Source organism: Saccopteryx bilineata, chromosome 1 (assembly GCF_036850765.1).
Source record: "Saccopteryx bilineata isolate mSacBil1 chromosome 1, mSacBil1_pri_phased_curated, whole genome shotgun sequence".
NCBI lineage: Eukaryota > Metazoa > Chordata > Mammalia > Chiroptera > Emballonuridae > Saccopteryx > Saccopteryx bilineata.
Window position 1 is genome coordinate 85,928,353 of NC_089490.1, and position 20,446 is coordinate 85,948,798.

Below are 20,446 nucleotides of genomic sequence, written 5' to 3' on the forward strand. Positions count from 1 at the left end.
CCGGCTTACCTGCTCGGCCTGTCTTGCTCAGGTATTTCTTCATCCTGTGGTTGTAAGGAAACACTGAAGTTGTGGCCCCGATTTCTGCGCCCATGTTGCATATTGTTGCCATGCCTGTAGAACAAAGCCCCGCAGGGCTGGCTGAGCAGCTGGTGCAGGGCCCACACACCTGCTAGATGTGCTCACCATCTTCACACCTTCCCTTGATCAGAGGCCACCTAATGGCAGCAGCCAAACTCTTCCCTATGGCCTACAGTAAAACCAAGGCCAGTGAAGAGAGGCCTGAGGGCCAGAGTTCATTGTTCCAGCTGTCAGAGAAGCCACTAGGTAGAGTGAAGAGGACAAAAGACTCAGCTACTACAAGACAAGTTCTAGTTCTGGACTGGCTGACCTACTCAGCAGAATAGTTGACCACATGTACTGAAGGCTGACCTGGCCAGAGTGCCCAATTGCAACTGTGTCCACTTTGCAGGTGAGGCAAGTGGCTCAGAGAGGTCCAGGTCATGCCATAAAGCAAATGCAGGTGTGACATTCAGGTCTAGGTCTGAGATCTTTCAGCCACGCCATGGTGCTATGTGGAAATGTGTCTGGCTTCCAGGCACATTCCAGTAAGACTGAAATGATGTTCACTGGTTGGACCAGAGCCCCATATAGAACTGGCAAGACTTGGCCCTGGCGTGTGGGGGACCTGGGTTCGATTCCCGGCCAGGGCACATAGGAGAAGTGCCCATTTGCTTCTCCACGCCCCCCCTTCCTCTCTGTCTCTCTCTTCCACTCCTGCAGCCAAGGCTCCGTTGGAGCAAAGATGGCCCGGGCGCTGGGGATGGCTCCTTGGCCTCTGCCCCAGGCGCTAGAGTGGCTCTGGTCGCGGCAAAGCGACGCCCCGGAAGGGCAGAGCATCGCCCCCCTGGTGGGCAGAGCGTCGCCCCTGGTGGGCGTGCCGGGTGGATCCCAGTCGGGCGCATGCGGGAGTCTGTCTGACTGTCTCTCCCCGTTTCCAGCTTCAGAAAAAGAAAATAAAAAAAATAAATAAATAAAAATAAAAATTAAAAAAATAAAATAAAATAAATAAAAAAATAGAACTGGCAAGACTTACTAAAGTCCTGACTGCTTTCAAAATACCGAACTCACAGGACTGCTGGGACATGGGTCTGGGTTTATTACCAACTTCCTAACTGAGCTGTCAACAGTAGTAGGAGCAACCTGTAAGAGGGACCTCCATCAATGGAAGGGGAACAAGGGCCAGTTGAACAATGGCTCTGTGATACTGAGGCAGGTACCTGGGGACATCTGGACCAGACCATCTCTAAGGCCTATTCCAAGTCTCCCTGGATTTCTGAGGGCCCAGGAATCGAGGCTAGGTCAGCAGGAGTGATGAGTAGGAAGGGGTCGGCTCCTACTAATCCAAGGGAAGCGAGTGAGGCTGCAACTCCAGCCAAGGGAAGATGGGGAAAAGGGTCTGCTTTGTGGATGACGCCTTGGCTCTGCCTGCCCTCCCATTCCTGTGACCACCTACCACCATCTTCTCTGGGATCCCTCTTCTGGATTACCCAAGATGGCCCAGTACCAAGGCCAGAGCCTTGCAGCGGAAGTTGGCTCAGCCCCTAATTCTGTGTAGCCACAGGGAAGTTCCCTGTCCTCCTTAAGGGGTCTCAGTCTCCTCCTCTGTTAAATGAGGGACCTGGACTAACCACCTCCCCTGAGCCTCTAGGTGTCCATCCCAAGTCCCCAAACTGACTTGACAGATTCTCAGGGGAAGCCGTTCAGTGTTTCTATGGCCCAGGGCAGGCTGAGGGCCACATCATGTGGCACCTTCCTCACCAGTGCAGGAGATGGAGTCTACGCCAGGCCCATGGTACTCCACAATAGCGCCTGTGCCACCTTTCACTGTGAGGATACCCGCCACCTTTAAGATCACATCTTTGGGTGAGGTCCAACCGGAGAGTGAGCCCGTCAGCTTCACACCGATCACCTGAATAGGTGGGGCAAGACAGCAATTACAGGCCATGTGCCATGTGCCAACTAGGAATCCATTAGCTGGATTCCCATTTCTGCATACAGGTATTTATCCCTGCCTCCCTCCCAAAGAGGTATGAGGCTGACCCATTCGCTCATCCCTTTTGGATTCCACATCCCCCATTCATCCCCATCAACCACTTAAAGTGAGCCCTTCCCTACCCCTCACCTTAGGGCACTTTAGCTCCCAGGGGATCCCAGCCATGACATCCACTGCATCAGCACCTCCAACTCCAATGCAGATGCCCCCCAGGCCACCACCATTGGGGGTATGGGAATCAGTGCCAATCAGAAGAACCCCAGGGTATGAATAGTTTTCCAGTATGATCTGAAAAAGAATTCAAGATCTTAAGCTTAAAACAAAATAATTTCTTGATTTATATTACAGAGAGAGAGAGAGAGAGAGATGAGCATTCATTTGTTGTTCCACTTAGTTGTGTATTCACTGGTTGCTTCCCTTACGTGCCCTCGCAAGGGATTGAACCTGCAACCTTAATGTTTCGGGATGACACTCTGACTGACTGAGCTAACTGGCCAGGGCAAGATCTTCAGCTTTAAAAGACTTCAGCAGAAAATGGGCGCCCAAAAGGGGTCTATAAAACTGTACCCTGCTGACACTTGGCCACTGGGCCATTCCCAGGCATTCCTCCAAGATGGGCCCCTCCAGTAAGGCCCGGAAGGGCCAGAGCCTTGGAGACAGGAGGCCTGGGCTCATGAATAGTCCTGACTGTATGACTTGGGCCTGTAAGTGCCTCCCTGCACCTCGGTTTCCTCTTTTGTTGGCACAGTAATAGAACACCCACACCATCTCGACCCCAGGATTGTGGTGAGAAGCATATAAACTGGGGTACAAGAATGTATCCTGTGACAGGCCTGTGGGCAACCATGACCACCGAAAGGTGCTCCTGATGATAGTCCTTGCCTTGTGTGGTGGATGTGTAGAGTGTGCCCATCTGGCTTCTCATCAGGGCAGACAATTTTTCCTGACTTGGCTCCAGCCCCCATAAGGAAGCTCTGGGGACCCAACAGGAGCACCAGCTATGAACTTTTCCACAGCCAATCCCTAGCAGCCTGTAGGCGGCTCTAAGAAGTGAAGCAGCTTGCTCAAAGAAAAGGACAATTTGCCTCATTGCCTTTTCCACTGCAGTGTTTGCTTTATGCACCCTCCTCCTAACTGGGAAGGTGCTGACAGTGAGCATTTCTCCCAGAAAATCTGATGGTGGCACGGGGTCAGCTGTCCCAGTGCAGCCCTGAGGTGCCGGACACTGAGGGCTGCAGGACACTGCTGGGAATGCCCCAGCCAGGAGTCCACGTGCTGAGTCTGAGTTCTGGCTCCATCACTTACTATTAGCTGTGGGTCCTAAGACAAGTCACTTCTCCTCTCCAAGTCTTGGTTTCCTCCTCTATAAAAAGAGGCAGACAGGCCCTGGCCGGTTGGCTCAGCGGTAGAGCGTCGGCCTGGCGTGCGGGGGACCCAGGTTCGATTCCCGGCCGGGGCACATAGGAGAAGCGCCCATTTGCTTCTCCACCCCCCCCCTTCCTCTCTGTCTCTCTCTTCCCCTCCCGCAGCCAGGGCTCAATTGGAGCAAGGATGGCCCGGGCGCTGGGGATGGCTCCTTGGCTTCTGCCCCAGGCGCTGGAGTGGCTCTGGTCGCGGTGGAGCGACGCCCCGGAGGGGCAGAGCGTCGCCCCTGGTGGGTGTGCCGGGTGGATCCCGGTCGGGTGCATGCGGGAGTCTGTCTGACTGTCTCTCCCCGTTTCCAGCTTCGGAAAAATACCAAAAAAAAAAAAAAAAAAAAAAAAAGGGCAGACAATAGTGCTGACCTCATTGGATTACTGTGATGGCTAAGTGAGAGCATGCACATTTAAGCTGTAACAGTGCCTGGGAGATGTGTTATTTTTGTTTATTATTTTGCAGCAAGATCCTTTATCTGAGTTTCTACTGCTCGTCTATCAGATGGAATTATTCCCCCAACACACACATTTGTGGGAAGGACAAATGAGATCAGAGATGTGAAAGGCTATATGAACTGCCAGGACCAATTAAATGGTGGGGCAGGCTCCCTAAAACATAACAGAAACCCCCCAAGGCCTCTGCCCTGGGCCAGGCACCTGCCCAGCAGACTCAACAATATATGAGGGGTCTTCCTCTTGGGAATGCAAAAGAAGACCTGGTTCCTTCCCCGGAGGACAGGCCAACACAGAGGAATTCTCTAAGAGAAAACAACCGCTGGAGGAAACTGGTTACCTGTTTCATTTCTCAGGCCCTCCCTGCCACAGCCATGTACAAAGATTTAAAACTAGTTCATCTCAAAAGCTCCTCAATGTTGTAAAAGACTGATCCATGAAGACCATACACACAGAATTCAGTGTGCCCACATGGTGCAGATCACAAGTGTGGTCTATGTCCCAAAGGGAGAGGCTAGTTTAGACCCATGGACTGTACAAAGTGTCACAATGAAGCCAGTTGCGACTGTGACCTCAGTGGTCAGCTGGATATGGCTGGATGAATGGGGGTGGGGTGATGGCAGGAGAAGTGTATTTAGGCTGAACTAACATCTAGAACATAAAACTGGAAATTCAGCTGTCCACCTACACAGCGCACATATACACTGAGGACCTATTCTGTACTGACCTGGCTGCGGGCCCAGAACTAGAGAGAAAGAAGTAAGCCACAGGCCCTGTCCCCACAGAGCACACAGTCTGCTGGGAAAGCATGTGGCACACACTGGGGTCATACTATGAAAGGGTCCCACAAAAGCACATCAGTGCTGGGTATGAGGGAGGGCCGTGGGTACCCAGAAGGCAGAGACAAGGAGGAGAAACTGCCAGGGCATTCGAGAAAGAGGAAAAGGAGTTACGGTTTGACCTGGACATGATGGATTAAAACTGCTGATGGCCTGACATCAAGGGGAGAGAAAAGTAAAGCTGCCCAGGATCACATGATCCCTGGGAATTTCCTTTTAAAAGGAACAAATACACCAGGGCTGTATACTTAGCTGGTGGCCCATGGTAGGTGTGAGCTGCCATCACTCACAGCCCCAAACTTTGGTCGAGGAGCTTCCAAAAAGCCCTGGACATTTGTGCCAAGGTAGAATGGGGGACACCTGGATTGGGTTGCCCTTAGCAACAAAAGGTGAAGGCTGGGTCCACCTCCCTCCCTGGCCTTGCTGCTGAGGGGCTTTCTGGCCCCCGCACACTGATGGGACCTGCTGTTCCCAGGCAGCCCCTCTGGCAACGGTGATGGCAGAAAGGGCAGAGCAGTGATCCGTGGGCTCTGGTTTCAGAGTGAGGCAGTGCTGGAGCTCACAGGATCGGGTTACAGCCTAACTCAACTCATCCTGAAGGAGGCCTGGGAAGTGAGGCCTGGGATGCAGGTGGGGAGCAGGGTCACCTTGGAAAGGTTCCAAGAGGCAGGTTTCACATATACAATGGATGACAAATGGATACACAAATCAGTTCACACCCTACAAACCAGGTCAGTGGTTCTTTGATGAAAAGCTAAGCACTATCTCCCCAGAAACACACACATTTGCACTTACAGAGACTCAACTGTCAAACAACCAAGAAAAAATTCCTACCTGGAGAGACCCTGAGAGAACTCCTGGCCGACATGGCCACATGGCCTGTGGTATCCCTATCCTACAGAATACCACGAAGGGGCAAGAAGACCCCAAGGAGTGTGATGGGAGGCCACCAAGCGGCAGTGTGGAGGGGAGCACTGACAATAATACAATACTATAATGCTAGGGCGAGACGCCTGGATGCAGACCTGGGCCCCACATCAGCCAGTGTGTCCCTGGGCAAGTAGGTCAACTCCTCTTCCGTGCCTCAGTTTTCTCATCTGTAAAGTGTGGCTAATAAAACCTCCTACCTCCCAGGGTCTCGGTGAGCCCTGAGGAAGTTATTGTCCACAGAGTGCTAAAGTCTAGTGCCTGGCACACAGTCTGTGCTCATCAGTGTTAGCTATCCATGCAACCAGGAGTAACACTTGTGAAAAAAAGCAAAACAGCCTGACCACGCAGTGGCGCAGTGGATAGAGCGTCAGACTGGGATGTAGAGGACCCAGGTTCGAGACCCCGGCTTCGCCAGCTTGAGCGCGGGCTCATCTGGTTTGAGCAAAATTCCACCAGCTTGGGCCCAAGGTCACTGCTCCAGCAAGGGGTTGCTCAATCTGCTGAAGGCCCGCGGTCAAGGCACATATGAGAGAGCAATCAATGAACAACTAAGGTGTTGCAACGTGCAATGAAAAACTAATGATTGATGTTTCTCATCTCTCTCTATTCCTGTCTGTCTGTCCCTGTCTAGCCCTCTTTCTGACTCACTCTCTGTCTCTGTAAAAAATAAATTAATTAAAAAATAAATAAAAATAAAAAGGCAAAACAAAAAATAAGTGGAATAAATTGGTATTTCTTCCTTTCCCTCCCTCCCTCTCCTTTCCTCTCTTCCTAAAATCAGTAATAATAATTTAATACAATACTATAGAAGGTGTAGCAAGAAACATGTCAAACTTAAATGTTGGTTATCAAGGTAGTCAGAAGGACTATTTTAATTTCTTGCATGCAGAGTGAGGACGCATAACTTGACATAATGGAAATTAATTTAAAAATTAAGGAGGAGGAGCCTGAGGGCTGACTAAAATGCTGTCATCCAATTCCCCCTCCTCCCTCCTTAGCCCCGAGCCCCTGCTGCTGCAGGCCTGGAGGTGCTCCCTGGTTCCCTAAAGGCAGACTGCCACCCTCCCCCACAAAAGAAAGGCCAAGCCCTGCTTTACCTGGTGAATGATTCCAGAGCCAGGCCGCCAGAAGCCCACACCATACTTGGCACCTGCAGTTGCCAGGAAATTATACACTTCTTGGTTTATGTCCTAGTGAGACAAATCAATAACCAGGGCATTAGTAACACAGTTTGTGTCCGGGTGACCCTTGCTCATGCCCTCCTCCCTCCACCCCACCCCCTTTGTAACTGAAATACTGGCACTATAAGGACAGGCCCTTCCTGGAGGCTCTCACAATAAATCCAAAGGGCTTTGGATGTGGGCCCACAGTTTCAGCTGGCAGGACTGGGAGTAGAGACAGAGCCCTAGTTCTATGACTTCTCATCAGGGAGTGGGTCCAGGACAAGTTCCTTCCCTGCCCTGGGTCTGTTTCTTTATTTGCAGAAGGATCTGGGCTATACTACCTCCAATAGACCCTCTGGCACTGAGTCCTCCACCACTGAGCCTCCAGTACCTCATCTGTAATCCCTACTGACATTTACCAAATGCTCAGCTACGGAGATGACATCATGCTATAAACATTCTCACAACCCACCCCCATGAGGGAGAGAGGTGTTGTCATCATGCCCATCTTACAGATGCAAAAACAGGCTCAAAGAGGAAACAACTTGCTGGAGATCCCAGAGTTAAACAGAGAAGTCAGAGTTTTAAACCAGGCCTGTTTAGCCCCAGGGACTGAGAGCTACATTCTGATATAAAATAACACCACCTCCCCATATTGCATGGCAACACCTAGACAGCATCTGGCCTGGCGCAGGTGCTTAATACTTGGTAATGGGCCCCAAATGAAAGACTGCCTGGCAAAAGACCAGGTTCCATATCCCAGCAAAGCAACGGGGTGGGCTGTACACAGACTGTAATCACAGGCAGCTTTCTCAGAGGATAGCAGGCTCCCCAGCATGCTGGCGTGAGGCCAGGTTCATCTGGAAGCCATACCATGCTCCAGGACAGGGGAGACCCCAGTGACAAAAGGGATGGAACTACTGCAGACTGTGCAGGGTCCCAAAGGTGAAACTAGGAAATGAGACCTGCCACCCTCTGGTCACAGACGAGCTATGCTCCAAGGCCAAGGAGAGACCCACTATCAGCTCCCCTAGGCCCACAAGAAAACACTCTCAAGACCATGTAATCCCCTTCATCTAAACTCCAAACCAACCAGGCACTCCTCTGAGGGTCTATCTAGTTCTGCCAAGTGAAAAAGTGGCAAACAAGAAACCTGAGTCCCCAAAGTAGTCTCTTTCCAATTAGTAATACACTGGCTTTTTCATTGACAAATCAGTCATTTATAAAGCTGGTACCAAGGGAAGGAGGCAGGTGGTCGTGTGTCTGGGCACATATGCACGCATGTCTGTGCAAGAGGGGGTGGCCCCCGAGGGGTACAGCAGTGTGTTGACCTGAACTTAGCCTAGATCCCTCTGGCTACTTGTGTGACTCTGGACAGGTCACTACCTCTCAGGGTCCCAACCATGTAAATCTGACCATATCTCTTCCTACTCAAACCCTTCAATGACTCCTAGAATGGTGCCCATGACCCTCAAACAAGACCCTATGCCTGCCCTACCCCCCCATCCCCTCCACTCTTCCACAGACAGAGCTCCCCTTTTCAATCCCACGGATGCACTGAGTTGCTTCCTGCCTTGGGGCCTTTACACACATTATTCTCTAGAATGTTCTTCCTCCAGTTAACATCAACTTGTCTGCTCAGGCAGGTCTTAGCATACATGTCACACCTCAAAGAGCTGTCCTTTCCACCCCAAAGTACAAATCAGACACCTTTCTTATTCTGAGTCCTGCACTTTCCCTTCATAACATACACACACTGGCAACCGCCTATTTATTTGTGTGACTGTCTAGCTCTGTCTCCCTCCTAGAATCTAAGATCCATGATGGCAAGGCCTGTCTTATTCACACTGAATCCCTAGCATACTGCACAGTGCCTGGCATATAATTAATGTTCAACAAACATTTGTTAAATAAATGGGGGAATGAAGTCTGAGTCACCCAGAGGGGTGACAAGGCCTCAGCTCCTGGCCATGCCAAGATTTGGGCACCACAGGAGCCCCTGTCACATGACCATTACCACTGTTGCTAACATGGAAACCACTGGCCAGCAGGATGGCTCTTTCAGATAAGTGGAGAAAAAGCCACTGTGCAACCAGGACACGAACCAGAGGGCCAGGGTGGAGAGAAAGGGTGAGAATGGGAAAACTGCCCTGAGCATTTCCCATGGGCCTGAGGGGCTCTCAGAGCTATACTGACCCTGGGAGCTGGAGCACTTTCAACTGCATGCCTTGCTGTGTCCAGCTGGACCGAGGCCCTGCCAGCATTCAGCTTCTGCCAACAGCCTCCCACAAGGGGTGACCACCTCCACTGCAGGGGATGGAAGGGACCTGCTGTTGCCAAGAGTAAGCACACACTAAGGTACCACAAGCACAGCCTGGGGGAAGGGGCAGGGATGTGGTTCACAGGAAGGGTGAGGGGAATTCAGCATGGCATACAGTCCCTTGTATCTTGTTCAGCAAAAGAAAAAAGCCTCTAAAGGAGGACAATCAATAAAATAGAGCACTCAAGTGGGATCCAGGCTGCATCTGGCCCTAACCATGCCCCGCCCCCATCCAGTTGTAGGACCACTGCATGGTGCCTTGGCTGCCTCAAATTTACATTATAGCCCTGGCCGGGTAGCTCAGTTGGTTGGAGTGTTGTCCCAACACGCCAAGGTTGTGGGTTTGATCCCAGTCAGGGCACAAATAAGATTAACCAATGGATGCATAAATAAGTGGAACAATAAGCCAATATTTCTCTTTCTTCCCCCCCCTCCTCTCTCTCTCTAAAATCAATCAATAAAAAAAATTTCTTTTAATTTGTATTATAGATATCAGCCTAACTCCCTGATGGGTCTTTGGGAGTCAGACAAGAATGTGAGTGAGTGCACACATGATGCTGGCAGAACAGTAAATTTAAACTACCCACTCCAGAGCAACTGGCAGCATTTACCAGAACCTGATGTCTGCATCATTTTTCTAATGTAACAGAAACAAAACCAGAAGAAAATACCTTAATGCAGTAAATTTAAGGATGATTTTATTTTTAGATTTTCACTGTATTTTTTAACATCTTTACAAGGAACAAAAAATATTTTAAGAATTAGGGGAAAATACGATTTAAAAATTTTATTAATTTTAGCCTGACCAGGTGGTGGCACAGTGGATAGAGCGTCGGACTGGGATGCAGAAGGACCCAGGTTCGAGACCCCGAGGTTGCCAGCTTGAGCGTGGGCTCATCTGGCTTGAGCAAAGAGCTCACCAGCTTGGACCCAAGGTCGCTGGCTCCAGCAGGGGGTTACTCGGTCTGCTGAAGGCCCACAGTCAAGGCACATGTGAGAAAGCAATCAATGAACAACTAAGAAGTCGCAACGCGCAACGAGAAACTGATGATTGATGCTTCTCATCTCTCTCCGTTCCTGTCTGTCTGTCCCTATCTCTGCCTCTGTAAAAAAAAAAAAAAATCTTAAAAAAAAATTTTTTTTATTAATTTTAGAGACAGACAGGCAAAAACATTACTCTGTTCCTGTATGTGCCCTGTTTGGGAATTGAACCTGCAACCTTGGTATATCAGGATGATGCTCTACCAACCATGCTACCCAGCCAGGGTAAGAAAATAATTTTTTTTTTTTTTTGGTATTTTTCTGAGGTTGGAAACGGGGAGGCAGTCAGACAGACTCCCGCATGCGCCCAACCGGGCCACCCGGCATGCCCACCAGGGGGAGATGCTCTGCCCATCTGGGGCGTCGCTCTGCCGCAATCAGAGCCATTCTAGCACCTGAGGCAGAGGCCATAGAGCCATCCTCAGCGCCCGGGCAAACTTTGCTCCAATGGAGCCTTGGCTGTGGGAGAGGAAGAGAGAGACAGAGAGGAAGGACAGGGGGAGGGGTGGAGAAGCAGATGGGCGCTTTTTCTTGTGTGCCCTGGCCAGGAATCGAACCCGGACTCCCGCACGCCAGGCCAACGCTCTACCACTGTGCCAACCGGCCTGGGCCAAGAAAATATTTTTTTGTTGTTGTTGTTTTGTTTTGTTTTTTTTTCATTTTTCTGAAGCTGGAAACAGGGAGAGACAGTCAGACAGACTCCCGCATGCGCCCGACCGGGATCTACCCGGCACGCCCACCAGGGGCGCCGCTCTGCCCACCAGGGGGCAATGCTCTGCCCATCCTGGGCGTCGCCATGTTGCGACTAGAGCCACTCTAGCGCCTGGGGCAGAGGCCACAGAGCCATCCCCAGCGCCCGGGCCATCTTTGCTCCAATGGAGCCTTGGCTGCGGGAGGGGAAGAGAGAGACAGAGAGGAAAGCGCAGCGGAGGGGTGGAGAAGCAAATGGGCGCTTCTCCTGTGTGCCCTGGCCGGGAATCGAACCCGGGTCCTCCGCACGCTAGGCCGACGCTCTACCGCTGAGCCAACCGGCCAGGGCAAGAAAATAAATTTTTAAAAGAAGACTAATCCAAAGAAAAAGCCCACTAGAATCTGAAGGCCATGTCCAGTTTGAGGACTTTGGTCTCAACCTGTGTCACACCCACTGTCCCCCAAACACCGCCTTCAACTCACCTTGGCCCGACGCAGGTCTTTCTCACCCCCGAGCTGGGCCTCAATCAGGTGGTCACAATGGATGGTGGATGGCACAGCCACCTTGGGCAGCCCACTGCTGATGAACTGCAGCATAGCCATCTGGGCAGTGGCATCCTGCATGGCCACACGATCAGGCCGTAGCCGCAGGTACGTCTTGCCCCGCTCGATCTCCTGATTGGCTGGGTCATCCAGGTGTCCATACACAATCTTCTCAGAGAGGGTCAGAGGCCGGTTCAATCTGGGGGAAATGGGATAGAGTGCCTGGTACCATCTGCATAATTCCCTGGCCACCCACAGCATCTCCCCTCTGTGTACATGGCCACTCTAACAGAGGGCAAGGAGGGGACCCTCCACTCCATGAGGGTTGAGACAGAGCGGTCCTGCTCACTGTGGCATCTCTAGCACATGGCATAGCACCTGGCACTTACAAGGTACTCCAAAGTTACTTAATGAATAAGTGAATGACATATCACAAAAGGTGGCTGGGATTTTTTAAAAGCAAAAGCATATTTGTTTTTTCAGCAAATTAATCACTATTATCTGATGAGCATCTCTTACATGTATTACACATCATTTAATCCTCACTGTATCCTCAGCATTTCATAAAACAACAAATGAGGAATGGAGTGAGCAGAATGCTGTTAATAGCTCAAGTTTGCAACCAGTCTCGCCTTGAATACTGTACTTCTCTCTGTCCATGAACAACTCCCTTGTGCTGTCAAGCCCCACAAAGACAGGATCTCAACCAGCACCCCCTCACCTAACCTGCCCCACAAAGATAGGATCTCAACCAGCACCCCCTCACCTAACCTGCCCCACTCTCTATCCACATTCTCTACCCCAGGTGCTGGAGGCCTCCTGACGTTACCATGCTAAAGCCGTGCCCATTACCCACACTTACTCTCCCCTCATTAAGATAGGTGTGGCTATCAGCTCTCAAGAACAGAAACTCTTACCACCGCCTCTAGCCTCTCACTGGTCCCTTTCATTCCAGACCCCATTTCCCTGTAGGTCTCACCCTTCACTTCCTCTTCAGAGCCAAAGTGGCAGTTCACGTCTGACCCACGGGGAAGTATACCCCCTGCAGGACTCAACTGCCTCCTTTTCCCCCGGGTCCCCCCATGTAGACTGAGGTCAGTGCTAGTCAACTCTCAACACCTACTTTGAGGCACCCTGATGATTCCCTGCTGCCGCCCATGCAATCCGGCTGCCCACGCAGCACAGGGCCACTCCCTCTCTGCCGCAGCAGCATGGCTGGACGTCACGCTTAGCCTCCCACCACTCACACAGCTCATGCCAAACCTGAAGCCTCCTAGGAAGGGGCATAATTCCACTTATACCCAATAAGTCAAGAAAAAAAAAGTATCACAGAAGGAGTCAGATGCTCTGGGTCTAGACCTGTCCCTGGTATTAAATGCACTGTGTAACCAGATCATTAATGCCCTCCACAGGGAGTTCACCAACCCATCTCTAAAGTCCAGGGCTTCAAATGGAATGAGATAACAGATAGCATTTACAAAAAACAGCTTTACTGAGGTATAATTTGAGTGCAATAAACTGCACATCTTTAAAGTATACAATTTGATGTTTTGACATATGCATACAACTGTGAAACCTACATATGCATACACATATGAAATCATATGAACACATCCATCACATCCAACATTTCCTCATGCCCTTCCCCTTTCCTCATCCCCCCAGGCAACCACAGGTCTGTTTTCTGTCCCTACAGGCTGCCCTTATCACAGCACTTACTGTTAGCTCAGCACTGCACATCTCATTTATCCTCACAGTACTGACGGGGAAGCCGAAGCACAGGTGAGTAACCTGCCCAGGTCACAGAGCTAGCAAGTGCCAGAGGCAGAATGCAAGGAGCCAAGCAGCTGGCTCCCCTGTACCATCTCTCAACGTCACTTGGAAACCACGGGCCGGCTCGCAGTCACTCACTATCATTACTGTTATCACCAGTGTGACTCTCTGGGAAAGCAGAGAACCCCTCTTTTGCTAGCTTGGGTTCTAGCCCCCTACTCCCAAGTTTACCTAATCCCTGGAGAACAAGAGTTCCCTAAGGCACTGGCTCTGTGGGCAACAGCAGAGCAAGGGCAATTCTGAGAACCTCTACTATTCTGCTGTCATGTGAACCTAGGATTAAGACAGCACTGGCCTGAGGTCCAGCCTGCTTTGTCTTGTGGCAGCAGCTCAAAGGCTGGGTACCTGCAATGACTCACTGCACCGAGCACAGCCCCTCTTTCTGGACTCCAGGGGAGATAAAAAAGAGCACATGGACTTTATGACTAAAGACCCTGCCAGCAAATGCCTGAAGTTGTATAAAAAAACCTGACAATGAGAGAAGCCTAAGGACAAGATCATCATCTTATTTCCTTGAGGATTAACTGAGGACATAAACGTCCTCTACATCCCTCTGTCCCTCTGCTTCACTAAATGACAGAGCCAGTTCCCAGAAACAGAACGGGACACCTTCTGTCATGGACACAGGGTGGAGAAAGAGTCCCCCTGCAAGTCCGCTGGATTTCCAAAACATTCTTAAATATACTTTAATTCAGTTACATCTTTTTAGAATAGCCTCACTTCTCCCTTCTTTTTCAACCTACGGGTTTCTCAACTGTGGCATCACTGACAGTTCGGGCCAGATGATTCTTTGTCATGAGTCTGTCTTCTGCGTTGTAGGATGTCAGTAGTATTCTTGGCCTCTACCCACTAGATAAAATCCACCCTACCCCCACCCCCAGTAAGAACCCCTGCTCTATGGCAACAATGAAAACTGGAATATCCCTTATCTGTACTAATCTGGAAAATGCCAAAAGTTAATGGGCTTTTCTAGGTTAATGCAGGGTTGGAATAAATAGGCAAAGGAGGAAAAACATTTTCTGGTTAATTTTAGTAATATAATTAAAAAAAAAACCAGTGCCTTAAAGGGCAGTTTTTTGGTTAAGTTTTTTTTTTTTAAGATTTTATTTATTGATTTTATAGATGGTGGGGAGGATGAGAAATAGTTGCTTCACTCTAGCCATTCATTGGTTGCTTGTCTTATGAGCCTTGACCAGGCAAGCCCAGGGCTTCGAACCAGCAGCCTCAGTGTTATAGGTCGATGGCTCTATCCACTGTGCCACCACAGGCCAGGCTGGTTAAGTTTTTAAAGCAAAGACTAAAAGGTGAATAATACTTTTTGTCACTTTTATCACAGAGCAAACTTCTGTGTTACCTCTCCTTCCAAGCATGATGAACAGCAAGGTGGAAATGTTCTGCAGACTAAAGAAAAATCCATCATTTTTCCACTGAGCTATGGTCTGAGTGTTCCAAGAATAAATAAAATATTGTTCCCTGGGGGAAAAAATATTTGTACAAGGTCGCGATGAGGACAGCTGTTTGCAACCCTGACTACACGTTAGAACCAGCTGGGAAATTGACCAGCACTCCTCACAGTTTGATGGGCACTCAAGACACCTGGAGACGCTGTGAAACAGGTCTGACTTAGTGGGTCTGGGATGGGGCCTGAGGTTTGCATCACTGACTACCCCCCAGGGGATGCCAATGCTGCTGACCATGGACCACACTTTCAGGAGTAAGGCCTTTACAACCGGACTCAGAATCGCTGGGAGCCCAGTGTTGGTAGTTTTAAAAGCTTCCCAGGTAACTCTAACATGCAGCCTAGATAAAATCAACAAGAATACTGGAAGTGACACTGAGAGGCACTGGAGCCAGACAGGCATCCAGGATATTTCCCTAATGATATTTGATTTTCTTTCCTGCTAAATGAGGAAGGGACTGTAACAATAACCTACAGAGGCTGTTGAAAAGAATAGAAATCATGTACGTGATGTGCCTAGATCAAACTGGATACTTAGATAGCTCTTATTAGCACGGCCACCTTTGCTGAACATTAGATAGGTCCTTACTACAATTAGATGAAGACTAACATAGTCCCTACCCTTAGGACTAAAGTAAGGATACCAGTCAAGAGACAAAGTGTGGTTACAGCATTGAATAAGGACATTGGAGACAAGGTCCCACCACTTGCTCCCTATGTGGCCTCAGGCAAGTTGCTTCTCTACCTGAGCTAGTTCCTTGGCTGTAAAATGGGTATATTCATGTTCTCACTTCTTTCCAGGTCACTGTCATCAGGTGGGGAGTCGTTCAAGTTCCAGGAACAGTGCTGACTGCTATATCCCACCACCCCAATCCTCCCATGGTGGAGCCAACCTCTCACCCAGGACCTGGACAACGGACAGCAGTGTAAAGACAGCTGCCATTTTACCAAATGAGGAAAGGGAGACCCCCCCCCCAAAAAAAGAGATGCTCGAGATCCCACCCAAGCTGTCCTCTGGGCTGACTCACAGAAGAGGAAATTCAGGTATTTCTCCAGTAATTAGGCCAGGTGGATCCAGAGGGCTGGCCTAGGGTCAGAGCCTGACCTGGAAAGGGTGTCTGAGCGAGTCAGGCCACAGCACTAAAGAGTCTCTGAGATGTTCCCTATGGCCAATATCACCAGGCTTCCTGATAACAGATTTTCCTTGGCAGAGAGGGCAGAAGGTCCATCACCAATCTGAAATGCCATTCCTCAAAAAAGACCTTTGTACCCAGAGTGCCTTGATCCTGCCACTATCATCAACCCTCCTCAATCAGGCACCTCCTATGCTGCCCGAAAGGGGCAGGAAGCACTTCTGGCTGTCTCCACAGCTCCACTGGCAGCCTTACCGTTTGCGAACAATGTTAATGTTCTTCTCTAGCAGGTCATAGTGGATGTAATCATCAGGCTCAAAGTGGCTCATGGCCACCTTGGCCCGTTGGCACAGGACTGAGGCCACATGGTACTGCCGCACACCCAAGGCTTTCTGCAAGAAGAAAGACAACAGCAACTGTCAAAGGAGGACTTGGGGTGGTCCACCCCTGAGGGGACCAGTGCAGTGGAAACACTGAGAAATGACAATGTCAAGAGCTGTGCAGTGGCTGCAGCCTCAGTTTCCCCCTCTGAGGCACAGGGATGATACAGATGATACAGCACTCACAAGGAACACAGCTGTGGAGGGAGAAAGGGCAAGGGTTCTGTAGTCAGATTGCTGGGTCAAAGTCAAGTTCTATCAACTTCAGAAAATCCTCCATCATTTGAGCACCAGAGGAGATAGGAATGGGGATGTAACCAGCTCTGGTGATCACAGGGTTACTGGGAAGGTCAGAGGAGAATGGACAGGAAATTGTGAAGCACTACCCATGTCACAGCTGCTACTCTACCTGCTCTCAAGCATTGGTATCAAGCTTTACTTGTCATATTTATCTCTGTACCTGGACTACCTAGCACATACTGGAGATTCAATAAATAATTCTTCCACTGAGTAGACAGAAGAATGAGGAAAACCCAATGCATAAGCTTTGGATATTTTCTCATCCCTTTAGGAAAGCTTCTACCTGGCTCTGTTATTCTTTGATTGCACTGGGGAAAGATGGCATCCATGTTGTTAAGACATTTAAGCAGTCCTGGGAGAGGCCCACCCAGAAACTGAGAAACTGAGGCCAATAGCCAACACCATGTTGCCAGGTATGTGAACACACCATCTTGCTTGTGAGTGCTCCAGCCCCAGCCAAACCTTCAGGTAACCGCAGCCCTGGCTGATATCCAGGCTGCAACTTCTTTTTTTTTTTGTATTTTTCTGAAGTTGGAAACGGGGAGGCAGTCAGACAGACTCCCGCATGCGCCCAACCGGGATCCACCTGGCACGCCCACCAGGGGGAGATGCTCTGCCCATCTGGGGCGTTGCTCTGCTGCAACCAGAGCCATTCTAGCGCCTGAGGCAGAGGCCACAGAGCCATCCTCAGCGCCCGGGCAAACTTTGTTCCAATGGAGCCCTGGCTGCGGGAGGGGAAGAGAAAGACAGAGAGGAAGAAGAGGGGGAGGGGTGGAGAAGCAGATGGGTGCTTCCCCTGTGTGCCCTGGCCGGGAATCGAACCCGGGACTCCTGCATGCCAGGCCGACACTCTACCACTAAGCCAGCCAGCCAGGGCCCAGGCTGCAACTTCTTGAGTGATCCTAAACAGAACCACCCAGCCAAGCTGCTCCCAAATTCCTGGCCCACAGAAACTGAGCAAGAAATGTTTGTTGTTTTAAGCCTCTAGGTTTGGGGGCAACAATCTGTTATGCAGCAATAGATAAATGATTGCTATGATGGAGTCTATTATAATAAACTATGGCCTGACTAGGTGGTGGCGCAGTGGATAGAGCGTCGGACTGGGATGCGGAGGACCCAAGTTCGAGACCCCGAGGTCACCAGCTTGAGTGTAGGCTCATCTGGTTTGAGCAAAGCTCACCAGCTTGGACCCAGGGTCACTGGCTTGAGTAAGGGGTTACTCGGTCTGCTGTAGCCCCACAGTCAAGGCACATATGAGAAAGCAATCAATGAACAACTAAGGTGTCGCAACTAAAAACTGATGATTGATGCTTCTCATCTCTCTCCGTTCCTGTCTGTCCCTAGCTATCCCTCTCCCTGACTCTGTCTCTGTAAAAAAAAAATTAAATTAAATTAAAAAATAAAATAAAATAAACTGTGGATGTTGCCTGGCCTGTGGTGGCACAGTGGATAAAGCATCGACCTGGAATGCTGAGGCTGCCAGTTAGAAACCCTGGGCTTGCCTGGTCAAGGCACATATGAGAAACAACTACTACGAGTTGATGCTTCCCACTCCTCTCCCTGCCTTTCTCTCTATTCTCTAAAATCAATAAATAGAATCTTAAAAAAAAATAAACTGTGGATGACAAACTTCACAGGGTTTATCATGACTAGGGAAGAATAAATGTACCCAAAGAAATGACAGAGAGAAAGGCACGGCTGCTTCCCTTCTAGCTGGCATTCCCTTGTCTAAGCGGGAATACACCCCTAGGCAAGGACAAGGCAAAGCTCAAGCTACTGTCCCAAGCTCCCTTCTTTGTGTCACCTGGACATTTCAATCCAACCCCTGCCAACTTCGGCATCTAAACCAATACAAGTGCAGAGTTGCCATTCCTTGTTCAGGCCACCCACTGGTGAAAGCCAACACCTCTAGGAACAGCACCCTTAACCACCAATCACCTACTCACCACAGTATGAGTGACCTCCCAATGCCAGCTCTAGCTCCACTCACCCTCCTGCTCAAAATCCACCAAGGAATTCTCACTATCTGCCCCATTGGGTAGGGGTGAAGAATCCACCAATGACACATCAAATTCAATAGCCTGTGCATAGAACACGGCACCCTGTAGTTGCAACTACAACCTGCTATAGGCCACCCTAGTGGGGAGACGTAGGTTTCAGTGTAATTCACCATTTACTACCTGAGTCATCCCTGACAATTTCCCCTTGATCAACACTCATGTCCACACAGAGCTATTATGAGGATTGGAGAGGTTATATAAAGTGTACTTGGCAGTTTCGCAGGCCCCTCGGTTTTTCACACAAATGAGACATTAGACAAGCTGTTCTGCAACTGGCTTTTCATTTATCAACATATCTTAAACATCTTTCCAATGTTTATATACAGACCTATCACTTTCTTTTTTGTAAATTAACTATCCACTCCCTTCCCAATCTGCCCTTTGTTGTAATTCTCATTGATCCTTCAAGTTCCAAACTAATTTCACTTTCTCAGAGAGTCATACTTAAACTCCCAGCCCAATCAGAGTCCATTATAGTATATTCTCACGTATTACTTCTTTTTTTTTTTTGAAAGAGAGACAGACAGGAAGGGAATCACAGACAGACAGAGAGATGAGAAGCATCAGTACTTTGTTGTGGCTTCTTAGTTGTTCATTGATTGCTTTCTCATATGTGCCTTGACCAGGAGGCTATAGCAGAGTGAGTTACCCCTTGCTCAAGCCAGCGACCTTGGGCTTCAAAGCCAGCGACCATAGGGTCATGTCTACAATCCCACGCTCAAGCCAGAGACTTCGTGCTCAAGCTGGTAAACCCTCGCACAAGCCAGATGAACCTGCACTCAAGCCAGAAACCTCAGGGTTTCGAACCTGGGTCCTCTGCATCCCCGTCCGGTGCTCTATCCACTGCACCACTGCCTGGTTAGGCCCCACATATTACTTTTTGACATTCATTTGTAAGAGCTCTCTGCAGTATTTCACAAGCTCCACTGGGGAAGGAAATGAGTCTGTTTATTTTATTTTTTAATTTTTTTAAATTTATTCATTTTAGAGAGAAGAGAGAGAAAGAGAGAAAGAGAGAAAGGGGAAGGGGAGGAGCAGGAAGCATCAATTCCCATATGTGCCTTGATTGGGCAAGCCTACAGTTTTGAACCGGCGACCTCAGCATTCCAGGTTGACACTTTATCCACTGTGCCACCACAGGTCAGGCCGTGTCTGTTTATTTTTAAGAAAATCCCCTAGGCCTGAGCACCAGGTCTGACACACGGGAGGTGCTACAACAACATCAGTCAGTGAAACTAGTGAATGTTTACTTCTCCTTTACCGAACAGTTCTCTCTTATTGAGCAGGATTAAACACAGAGCAGGTTCAGTTAACCTTGTGAGAGCAAACTGCTAACAAGACAAATTAATACTTTACCAGTCTCAGATGCTTTTGGTTAGAGTGTAAACTGATTCAACATTTTTGAAAAATAATTAGGCACTACCTATTAAAATGTAAAGTATTTGGCCTGAATGGTGGTGGCACAGTGGATAGAGTTGACCCAGGATGCTGAGGTCTCTGACTTGAAACCCCAAGGTCACTGGCTTGAGCACAGGTTTGCCAGTTCCAGCATGGTGTCTCCAGCTTGAGCATGGGATCACAGGCTCAGCTTGAGCCATGCCCCCCGGGAGTCAGGGCACATATGAGAAGCAATCAATGAGCAACTAAAGTGAAGCAACCAAGAGTTGATGAGTCTCATCTCTTTCCTCCCTCTCTCTCCCTTCCTCTCAAATCAATGGGAAAATAAAAAGACAGTCCCTACACTCATATACCTTAGTCTGGCCAAGATCAGCACATACTGTAAATGCAATGCTTTGACTTATTCAAGGAAGGAAGCACACAGAAAAGGCAG

At 49.4% G+C, this 20,446-nt stretch overlaps 1 protein-coding gene across 1 annotated transcript in view; it reads right to left on the reverse strand.

The window, feature by feature from the left end:
* The window catches only part of ACO2 (aconitase 2), a 46,588-nt gene that overhangs the window by 12,075 nt on the left and 14,067 nt on the right, over nt 1-20,446 (reverse strand). Inside the window, exons 2-7 of the mRNA XM_066256855.1 lie at nt 16,131-16,267; nt 11,391-11,649; nt 6,791-6,883; nt 2,186-2,344; nt 1,822-1,972; nt 10-114 (exon numbers count right to left, since the gene is read on the reverse strand). Coding sequence (XP_066112952.1) covers nt 10-114; nt 1,822-1,972; nt 2,186-2,344; nt 6,791-6,883; nt 11,391-11,649; nt 16,131-16,267 — 904 coding nt within the window. The remainder of the gene's footprint in view (nt 1-9; nt 115-1,821; nt 1,973-2,185; nt 2,345-6,790; nt 6,884-11,390; nt 11,650-16,130; nt 16,268-20,446) is intronic.